At 37.2% G+C, this 11,755-nt stretch overlaps 1 protein-coding gene across 2 annotated transcripts in view; it reads right to left on the bottom strand.

Annotated features, from left to right (window-relative positions):
* HIBCH (3-hydroxyisobutyryl-CoA hydrolase) overlaps positions 1–11,755 on the bottom strand; it is a 37,552-nt gene that overhangs the window by 1,089 nt on the left and 24,708 nt on the right. Inside the window, exons 10-13 of one of the 2 annotated variants that reach the window (XM_005530342.3) lie at positions 11,552–11,610; positions 10,761–10,842; positions 5,715–5,834; positions 4,536–4,569 (exon numbers count right to left, since the gene is read on the bottom strand). In XM_005530342.3, coding sequence (XP_005530399.1) covers positions 4,536–4,569; positions 5,715–5,834; positions 10,761–10,842; positions 11,552–11,610 — 295 coding nt within the window. The remainder of the gene's footprint in view (positions 1–4,535; positions 4,570–5,714; positions 5,835–10,760; positions 10,843–11,551; positions 11,611–11,755) is intronic. The other variant, XM_014259076.2, reaches the window with a different exon arrangement.

The raw sequence follows: 11,755 nt of genomic DNA, 5'->3' as shown, positions 1-11,755 counted from the left end.
AGTACAGGAGATGACTCAGTGGTGCCAAGTGCCTGAAGATAATTTAAACACATAAACTAATAATGAAATAACTCATAAGGAAGGAGTAAAGCACTGTATCTTTGTGAGAATCGAGGGTGTTTATTTGTAAATACTGACAGCTACTGAGGCCTGGGTAGATTTAACTGTGACAATCTGCATAATCTTAGTATACAGACAGACTTTATGCTGCATCCTGGGAAACACATCACTGAAGATAAAAACTATCACAGAATGAATCACATGTAAAAGGCTAAAAGAAAATGCCAATTCCCAAAAAACGTTCCCTGTATCACAGGAATGTTGAAGGCACATCAGCAATGGCTGCATTAGCCAACAATAAAACAAGAAGGAGTTAATTTGTGTGTAAAAATGAATGTAATTCCAGAACATCCTTCCAAGAACCTTTCAGGCTTTAAGAAACCCGTAAGGGTGCTACTGAAAATGGGAAAATTTTATCATTTAAAGAACAGCTGTAAGAACTGTGCCTCCCTAGGATGCACTGACAGCCATCAACCCTCACAACACACATTCCCTTCAGATGAGTGAGATCAGCAACTGATTTGGAGATGCACCTGTGGCCTGGGGGAACCTGACCAACACAGCCCACAGCATATAAGAGAGGATAGGCAGGAAGAGGGAGTGCATTTCAAATTTCTCTCCTGAGAATGGCCTTTATTTGTTCATTTTCTGACAAAGAGTTAGGAGTGGGATGAGTCTAAAGGCAGGTGAACTATGACACTCGCAGAGACCAGATATTTCAGAAAATTGCAACTATGTTTGGGTAAGTTGTTGTGTTTTTCTAAACTGACTTTGCTCTAAGTGAACTAGAAATATCCAAAATGAGGAATGTGTAAGGGGGTAGAATTTTATGTTCAATGAAAAGAAAACCTACCTGAAGACCGTGTTTATCAAAAAACAGGCACTATGGCCTGCCTAGCAACCTGTAGTAAAAAATGTGACTTGAAAACTTCTCTTTAACTTTTCTGTCTTTAACCAATGGTTGAGAGTGGCTAGAAAATTAACACACCTTTAAATTACATTTGAGTAATTAATATGTCCACAGCTAAAGACTTACAGGCATCACAACTCTAGCTTATATCCCTAAAGAGCAAAGCAAATCAGAGCCCTACATCCATTTACTTGCAAATAGGGAACTAAGGACTCCTTAGAAACAAATGAATTGTAAAAAGTAACCTATTATGTGGGAAACTGCAATTCCACAGAAAACAGAATCCATGAGGACAATTCTTTAAAAGAAGCGTCCTGTAAAAGAGTGTTTTCACTATGTTGTTCAACTGGGTAACTTACTGAAAAGCTGTGATCTTCCAAGTTATTTCTGAACATGGTGAAATCACTCATTGGCTTGGGTCAAAAGATGTAATTATCCCAAATCAATTATATTTATTCCACTAGAACAGTACTTATCTAATGATTTTCTTCAATTGCACTTGAAGTTCACAGTCTAGCCAAAACATTTCTGTTGTGACTAGGAATGGTTTAAATTAAAGAGGAAGGACTGTCTGTGTATGTTACTACAGCTTCCTCTCTGCCATGCTGTAGTAAATGATGTAGTAAAATGGAGTTTTCCACTCCAGGGTACTGCTGTCTATTCAAGTTCATCTTTCTGTTTGGATCTGCAGCCAGTTTTACTCTGGTGGATAAACTCAATGCTCATGAATGGTCTCCCCAGTGAAGTCTTTAATATTGTATGAGTCAAAATATTTGTTCTCTAGTAGTATCATGAAAATATTCCACTTCAGCATTGACTTCTTTATATTTTTTATCTCTCCAGCTAGAGCTCAATCATTACAGAAACAGAATAAAAATTCTGAAGACTTCTAAGGTAGGTTAAGGGAATTTCATTATGATGAAAGAAACTGAGCACAGACATCATGTTAAGGGTTTGTACTTATGTTTCACCATTTTTAATCAAAATCCCAAACCCCTCTGTTAAGTAGCAGTGACTTTACTGGACTTCTTGCTGAGCTTCCTCCAACACAGTCAAAACTCTGGTATTTCCAAGCCCCTGACATTCTGTTTGCTGCTATAAAATCTCTCAGCTCGTGCAGGGCCCTGGGGTGCCCAGGGTACAGCTCACATCTGCCAGCACTGCAGGGAAGGTGGCAGAAGCTGCACAGAAAAATCATCTTTGCAGCATCAGCAAGATGTAGAAGACCTTTACAATTCCATTTCAAGTGCACATTCTTGCACAAAGGGTTAGGAGCATGATTTAACAGATACTTGTCCGTGAGACTCGCTGCTGAGCTTGTATCCCACCTGGATGTGTTTGAGCACTGACTCCAAAAATTACTGCTTTTCTTAGGCAGTCAGATTTGAAAAACAATTCTTGGCAACTACCCAGACCTATGCATTTCTTAGTTTACATATTATTCTATTAATCAAGGTGAAAAATCGATACCTAATCTAAGGATACCCAAGTCCACATTTACCATTTTATAGGAAAATGCTGATGAAATATGATCCATGTGTTTTATGCTTTAAGAATTTTGGCTTTAATAGCTCCAATCACAAGAATCATAAACAGCGAAGACTGCCACAGCAGATTTTCAGGTTGAAAGAAAACTGGCTAAATAAAAAAAAAAAGAAATTTTGACCTCAGGTCAAATCAGGTTTAAAAAGCTTTTAAAGTACTCCCTAGAAAGCCTTTTGAAATTATGGTTTGAAGCAGATGAAAGGTATTATTAAAACCTGACCTGTGGCCCTTGGTTGCTGAGAAACAAACTAAAATCTGAGTGCTGTAACTCAACTTCTTTTGGTAGTAGATCTTCTTGTGGTATAGAGGGTCAAGAGCTGGCTCTCAAATGCTTCTAAGTGTAAAGCTTTAAGAAAGAAAAAGCTAATACATAACACTTTTATTACTGTATATATAATATATTTTATTATATTAATTATATTATTATTATTGGTCCTGTGAAGTACTTAATAATGTCCCCTCCTGTTAAAAAGGATCCTCAGCACACATTGATGGATAATGATTTTTATGAAATTAGCCCAAACTACAAAACTGATCTGGAGTCAGATTCTACCCTCCTCTGCAACAAGAGAAACAATGCTAAGACTGAAAATCTGAGAACAAGATCTATGCAGCAAGCAGAGAACAAAAGTGCTTTAGGAACAAATTATTATTATTATCCCCTCAGTGCAGTTGGATCTTTGGTTTTGGTTTTTTCCTTCCCCTGATATTGCTGAACTTCTGCTACATCATCCTGTATAAAAGAGAATTTTCCCAACTGCTGTTCTTGCAGCCCCTCACTTTACAGGCAGTTTGTGTATTTCCTGGCCATACTGACAAGGGATTTGCTTTTGTACTGTACTGCAGTCCCAGATGGTTTCATGACCTTGTGCCTTGCAAGGAGAAATTCAGTTGGTGTTCCTCTGACTCTCAAACTTGGAGTTTGTCACTTCCTGAATAACTACATTTCAGCAGCTTATATACTGACTTAGAAAATATCTCAGGAAAAGTATTTTTAAGATATCCTTGTCCCCATTACCAACATAATGAAAACCACTTCTCAACACGTGTGGTAAATTCTTCAAAGGAGTGTCTGCTAATAAGTGCTATAGACTAATTAATTAATATCAGAAATCTTCCCCATGCTGTATGAATAAATTTTGCATCTCTCACCCCAGGCTATCTTTAATACAGGGTTACTAATAGCAGACACTCCAACTAATATCCATTCCTCAAGTGAATTTTAAACTACTTTATAAAGATAGGTATAAAATAATGAGGAGGAGGTGATAATACTTGACTATGTAAGCATGTGAATTAAAAGTCCAACCAAAATTTATCCATCCAAATGCCTTGTACTGTAAGCTCCTTGGAAAAAGAAATGCCTGTGCTTTATTTCATCTCGTGATGAACAGTATATAAATAATTGCTACAGCTCCTAACAGATGTGACTTTGGGTTTGACAAGCTGAACAGTGAATCAGCAGTAGGACCAAGGACAGGCTTGAAGTCTGTCCCCTGGATGAACTTGCTGAGACATTGCTCTACTTTTACCATTACCTTTTTTGACCAATGCCTGAAAATGCTGAATTAGTTAATGTTGAGCTTATGTATACAGTTTTTTAACAATAAGACACTTCCATTCAGAGATACTCTGGACATGGGGGAACGTAAGTCTTTGTTCTAACAGTTTTCTATAGAAACAGTTGTTCTTGATTTTGAGTCTTAAAGCATTGTGTAGCTGGCTGAACCAGCTCTGCAGTAACGCTAAACCTGGATACAGGTTTAAATGTGAAATGGTGAAGCCAGGTGGATAAATAATGTTTGAGAACTGAGGTTACACAAAGGCAAAAACATTGCTCTTGTGCTTTGGAACAGTAATACATTTTGGCCACACAGAAGTCCAATAAGCAATACCTATGGAAAGCTGGGAGGTTCTCTCTGAGCTGTCACTGCATGCACTGGTAGTGATTTCCAAAGCACCACATTTGTAAATTTGTGTGCTATGAAGCTTGAGGAGTGTTTCTGGTGTGGATTCTTACCTGCTCGAACCCCTTCGTAGAAGTCATGGCCCTTCTGAAAGATTATTAAAAAAAAAAAAAAGATGTAACATGACCTATTTATCCCATCTTTCCCTATCCCGCTTCTGCCTGAAATGCAAGTTCTCAAGATTCAGTTAAATCCCACTTGTACTGTTCTTTTCTAGGCCTAGTTTTTCTTTACTTATTAAAGAGCTCTGTATCTTCTTGCTTTAAATGCAGCCATATCTCTTAAAATCAGTCTGTTGACCTGTAGCTGATCAGGCACTATGCAATAGTGTAAGTTCTCTCTGTCTTAACAGCTTTTTCAAAGGAGCTTCACATGATGGGGCTAAGGTGTGCAGTATCAGGAATTCTTCTGAAAAAGGGCAGTCTTCAGGAATTGTGATGTATTCTGTGTATTTGGAGTACTTTGCAGTTAAATGGAATCCTATAAACATCCAATTATTTTTTAATAAAGGTAAATGTAACACTTAAATCCCTAAGCATGCTTCATTAGCAATAGAGCCACAATCCTAGTTTTAGTCAAGCATTAGAACATACCAGAATTAGACAGATTTTCACTTCAAGTATTTAACCATCACAAATCATTTAATCAGACATATAAAAACCTCATTTTAAAATGTAACAAAACAAACAATAAGGATGGCATGGGGAACCCTTTAAGGCATTTGTTCAGGTAATTCAGTTAGCAGCTCTGTTCCACTGGAAGGATCACTTACTCATATGCTATCCAAGTACTCAGCACTTACTACAAATAACACTAAAATCTCTTGCTGTGATAAATTTTTCATAGACAACACTCTGGAAAGGCATAAACAACTATTTGCACCCAACTACTGGGAACTGAGGCACTGAGGACTAAGTAATTTAAATAGAAAACCTGTTCAACAACATCAGTTTTAAAATTACAATCCAAATATGAAACACTATGTATATATTAATGTTTTCATACTTTTTTAACAGAAGTCTTATACATTCCCATCTGACTGTCATTAATGTAGTGTCCTTTGCAGTACATATAATAACATGAAACTGGAAAAAAGCCTCACAAACACACAAAGAAGATACTGAAAATTAAAACCTATAAACTTTTGATGAAATCTACGTACATTTTTTAGTCTCTGAGAAACTGTTCCCTCCTGTGGCTGGAAAGGGACAAAGGGCTCAGCTGTTGCTTACCATGCACGCTTGGCTCAGCCTGTATTCCATCCGGAGTACCTCTTGTAAGCTCATGGAAGCTCCTTCTCTGAGCTGTCTGAGAGTCAGCTTTAAAGATGTAGGTGACATCTTATTAATAGTCTGGGGAAGACATTAACATTATTTTTATTTTCTTCAATTTGGACACTTTTGCAAGTCTGTCTTTTGTGCATTTTAAAGTTTGTGAAAAGTAAATGATGGCTCTTTTCTCCCTGAGCTCCCTCTGTGACACCTATTCCTCTTGCTCCCTCTCCCACCAAGCTGTCACATTAAATGAACTTTCCTGCATAAGCTTTGATCAGCAAGATCTCTGGGATATGTACCATCACTTGTGGAAAACCTAGAACTCCCAAGGTCCCATCATTTAAAATCAAATTACTACTAGCCAGAGAAATGAATGTAGTTTGAAATAAATGTTCAAGAAGAATCTTTTGATAAGTGAAGGCAAGTGTTACAAGCAATTACATTTTGGTTTTTAATATCATATATATATATAATGTGAATTGCTCTTAGATTTACTGATATTGTAGGTGATATTAGTATTGCTTAGCATTTAAGTTTTACAGAGTAGTAAGGTAATAATAGAGAGATTGGCAACAAGTTGTTGCTTCATGATCATTTGCAAAGTCCAAACAATATGCAACAAAGAAAACTGGAAGAAAATATTACAATAAACCAAACATATTTGTCCAGGCTTCTTGTCTGGGATCAACAGATACTGAAGTAATTTTGCCCTGCATTACTCTGCTGATAGGAAGCTTGGAGGTCTTGCCTTACTTCTTTAGACAGAAGTACAGGCTATAAACATTGTGCCACAGACAGGATTCTTTTAAAGCACACAAACAAATGCTGTAAATCTGGCTCTCAGGAGTATCCTTTGGAGAACAGCATGCCAGTAAACAGTAGGGGAAAGTGGGGAGAAAGACAAAATCCTAGTCAAGCAAAAAGAACTGAGCTTTAAAGTTTCATGGGGTTGTGGGGAAAAGGAGCTAAATCTCATTGTTGCTTATCATTGTTTTCTTACCGTAAACATGTCCTTTCTTTGTAAACCCAAATAAAAGACGTGTATCATTCATGGTACAATAGACATTTCCTGATAATTTGGGACATTTTTACCACTATTAAAAAGCAGCAGATGGTGAGATTTGCCTCTTTACATTATTTTCATTGCAGAAGGCTCCTTACCACAGCCTGAAATGGCAGGTTTCCAGTCATCAGCAGCATTTTTTCTAGCTCCCAATTACTTTTCATCCCTCCAGACACCAGCTGATGCAGCAGTGACCCATTTTGCCTAGTTAAGCTGGAAAACATGTGATTGCTATACAAGCAGGAGTCTCTGGAATTGTGCCTTCAGAGCACTGGTTCAGTTGTTCGGTAACTTGCATGTAATTACTGTGCTTGAGAGAGAAGCTGGCAAAGAATCGGCCAAAACTGGCTCCAAGAGGCAACAGTTCCTGAGTTCTGGTCAAGCTCTCCAACAGTGACCTGCCTTTCAGCAGATTAAGAAATCAGCTGTACCTCTAACTATATCCTTCTGTAGGTCCCAGATGGATGGCAGCTCTTAACTGGACCCCTTATTTCCTGTAAGATGCTCTTGCTGGCCTAACCTTTCAACTGGGCCTTTCCTCCTTTGAGTTTCACATTCTGTCATTTAGGTTAGGAAGCCTTTGCTCAGACCAGGCTAAATGCTATACATGGTACAGCCAGATGGTTCCAGGGGTGAAATGGTCATGGCAAGTTCTGGTCAAAGCAGGCATTGGAATGGGGCAGATCTGAAAACAGCACTTAAGGCAGCTGCTAGATGCACTAGACTGGTTATCTTGGCATATCAATGAGGCTGAAGGTGGAGGAGGTACTGACATAAATCAAGCTGGAGGAAGAGGAGCACGGCAGGAAAATGGGTAGGTGTAATTGCAGAAAAATGAGTCACCAGTGTAGCTATAAATACATTCTCTGTACAGAGGGGATTGGTGCTAGGGAACAAGCCTGAAAAAGAGACAGGATAGGCTGGAGTGGGGAGCACTAAAATGCAAAGAAGTCTTCATAGACATATTTGACATCTATTTCAGTATCTTTCAAACCATCTTGATTTTGACACAATGATCCCAAAAGCTCTAAGCTGAATTTGCAGTAGACTTAACACCAATAAAATGCTAACAGAAGGTGATTGTATTAAGTGGCACTGACACAGTGGATTCCCTTACAAGCTTTAAAGTGGCAACAGTGACTTTCTTTCACTTAGAAACCTCAAAATCTCCCAGAGGTCCAGTGCATCACTCCCCTTGCAACAGATGAAGATACCCATCACTTACTTTCTGAGCTATCAATGCATTTGTTCCACCACGGGGAACAATGGTCCTAGAGGAGATCTGACAATGTATGAGGAGCATCTAGCCGAAACTACACAGGATAGCTTCCCAAGTACAGTACATCACTCTCACTGCTCTGCTAAGAGAGTTTCAGAATGCTGCTTTGAGTCCAACACTATTAAGCTTCATTCCTGTAATCTACCTCACCCATTTGGTGCACACACATTAATGCTTCAGGAGCTATTATGTGCATCCCAGCCTGACCAGGAGATCTGGACAATGTGTCTTGTAGTCCTTAGTCTGCAGTGTCCTGCACTCTACATTGGCACTCAGTGACAATAAAGCTTTTAAACCGTAACATGTCAGTGCTCAGGTGTACTGTCCTGCCAGAAAACTCTAAGAAAGCATTATATGAAAATAAGTCAAGTATCTGATGTTTATCAGGTTTTGACCCAACATGTTTACTTCATCCCACTAGAAATGGTACACCTGCCCCTCAGATTAAAGCTTTTGGGCTCATGTAAATCCTGGGAACAAAGGAGCGCTACAGATTTAAAGGTTTGAAAACTATTGAGTTCAAAGTGTTAGTTCTCTAGGTTTCCATCTGTTTGTAGCTGGGTTCAAAATGTGAACTTCAATGGACTTCATGAAGTCATTCTCAAGTAGAATTTTAACAACTTTATATTATTCTTCATGCAATATTTCAGCCTCATATATGTGACAGCCTGCCAAGCAGGCATGTTTTGAAAGTAAAAAGCAGGAGTACTGTAGGTTAAAGAGAACAGGGTACTTGGGATAGCATGGCTCACAGCATACTTGGATTACTGCAGAACTAGGAGTTCCATTTTATTAACACCAAAAAGTATCTGTTGATCCAAGGTACAAGGTAGATGTATCAAGGGGTACCTCCAAATTAGGACATTTGTATTAAACCTTCAGTTAAGGCTTATTCCATAAGCTTACTTATACATATAATAAATACAGGGATAAACAAGGAGAATAAGCATAGACATTGCTGTTACTGAATCAGCTGATATGGTATTTATCAGGTGGATTTGCTGTTGCTCCTGTATCTGGAGTGGTTCACCCAGTTCACTGAAGTAAAATCTTGGTTTCACAACCTTGCCTAATCCTACTGCTTAGAACAGCATGTCTGCTGTCAGAAACTCCTCTGAAATGTGTTTGTTCACATTGAAGTCTTGCATCTGCTAGAAAATGTGAGATTTGTTTCATGGGGTTTTTCCCATGAATTTATGCATGGACTGAAGCAAGTCATACTAACAATCTTACCTCTTGAACAGAACAGACAATTGTTCTGAAACTCTGGTCAACTCCAAGGACATTCATTTATGAATCACATAAAATAAAAAAGTTGTTATAAAGTTCTATTAAAGACTTTATAGTCTGAGATAGGAGAACTAAAGAAGCAACAAAATAGCCTTTTTGTTGTTGTTGTTCTGGAATTTAAAAAATCAATTACACAAAATCGTAACTTTGAAGTAGATGACCTAATTTAGCCATCAACAGATTACTTAGTTTTAAGTTCTGAATTAAAACTGTTAAATAAATGTACTACCATAAACAATAAGGAAAAAGAACATATAATTCTTGGTTGTTTTCAACACCCACTGAACCTAATCAATATAATACGAACAGATAAAATTTTTATTCTGGCACCAACTCATTTGACTGCTTCATCCAATGAAACTTGGATACTAGGGGGGAAAAAAATTAGATTTTCCTTTTACTCAATTTTGCTTTTATAAGACATATGCTAAATTTCTTGCAATGTACTAGATGTACTGGTTGGCACAAAGATGATCTTAAAACTTCCTTTCTCAAAAAACTGTTTGATAGTTCCAGTGACAACGTGTTACATTTTGAATTAAATTTTTTTTAAAAAAGTGATAGGGTGCCTAATGTGAATACTACCTTATAAAATTCCTTCTGCTCATATCAAAGCCAAAGATGACGGATGTTTTATTTTACTATGAAAGGAGATTTCTTCTGTGAGTTGTAACTAAAGTTAAAACGACCCTTTTGTTGGAGAAATGCTTCAGTTCTATCCAGTTGGAATATTTCACTAGCTCCAAACCAAACTTTAACAAGGCACCTGAACAAAGATACTTCAAAGGAAGAAAAAATAAAATACACACATTATTTATAAATGAATGTATGTTGCTTCTTGCTTTTGAGGCTGAAGTATGAATTATGTGTGTAGCATTGCTGCATGCTTTTTGAATAGTGACTACATTCAACACTCAGAAATGCATTAGAAAGATCAAAAAATACTTTGTGATAATAAATTTTTTGCTGTTTACCCAAATGAGGTATCTGATGTTTATCAGGAAGAAAAACAACAACACTGTTCTGGCACTGCTTTATTCCAAACTTTGACAATAAAATGAGAAGCTATAAAGAGAACACTTGTTCCCAACAGCCCCCTGACTGTCGGGAGGGCAAAAGAAAGTGGAGTTTAGTTTTTTACTAAATTAGTTTTATGCACCATATGATGGTGCTCACATTCTGTGATTTTAAAGGAATGCCCTTGTCTGAGTAGAGCTTCTGAAAATCCTTCAGGACTATGTGTGAGAACCTGAGGCTCTCAGTCCAAAGCCCTATAGGGTAACTAAAGTCTGCCCTATAATAAGAAACCATAGCATTTCTATAATTTCTAGAAAATTAAAATTTCTAACAAAAATTACATAGAAGACTTTACCTCTAGCTGCTTCATGGCAAAAGGAGAACCATCTTGCTTTAACTTTTTAACAATTTCTTCCATACTATTTGCTGAAAAAATGCTAAAAGAAAAAAAAAATCAGTTAACAAGCTGCTTCAGCATAACCAGCTGATTTGTCTTTTCTTAGCAATGTCTTCCATGTTGCTCAGTTTCAAGTAACTCAAGCATCTCCTTTTCCTTTACAAATCTCTTTCAATAGACCTTACTAACAAACCCTGGTATTTATCTATATACTTCAATTACTACCATCAGTCTCGGCTGTATTTTTATAACATAGCAAATCTTTCGCTATCAGCTCCATTCTATTGGTTTGGTGTCATCATCTTTTATCTCTAAATGTAGTTACTGCCATCCTTCTTCCAGAGTTTAGCTCTCTTATCACTCTCACTCATTTCTCCTTCCCTTTCTGATACACAGAAGTTCCAAGCTATGATAGAAATGGCCTTAACCCAATGAGTACTGTAAATGTGTTAGGTAACATTTCCTGGTCCATGGAACAAGAACAGTTACTCTCACAAATTCCCATTCCATATCTACAGAAAACGTTCATTTTCATGTGCCATAGGTTATGAATCAGGCTACTTTGCCTAAGTATTTAATATACTGATGAGTGAAGTACTTAATGAGCTTCAGCTAAAACTCCCTAAAGACTAAATGTTACTTAAACCTGGAAGTAATTTCTCTCACCTTATCTGTAAAATACTCTTACTAGATTTAACTTCATGTTCTCTATTCACAAAAATAAAAAATTTTAAAAGATTGCTGAATACCTCTTAATCTTCTCCATATGTTCATCAAGTACAAACTCCTTTTCTTGATCAATTGTGCACTATTTAAAAAGTAAATACATATTTTACTTGGTTATTTTAGACCGAAAATGTATCAGTACCAAAAAATTTCAGTGACTTGTGTTCCAGAAATATCATATCATAAATGAACACTTAATGTTCATAAGACAGTACAATTTTTAATGA

This window comes from Pseudopodoces humilis, chromosome 8 (assembly GCF_049639895.1).
Source record: "Pseudopodoces humilis isolate 2021_Gansu_Grassland_sample_001 chromosome 8, ASM4963989v1, whole genome shotgun sequence".
NCBI lineage: Eukaryota > Metazoa > Chordata > Aves > Passeriformes > Paridae > Pseudopodoces > Pseudopodoces humilis.
Note: the sequence above shows the minus strand (reverse complement) of the source record. Positions and strands in the feature narration are given on the sequence as shown.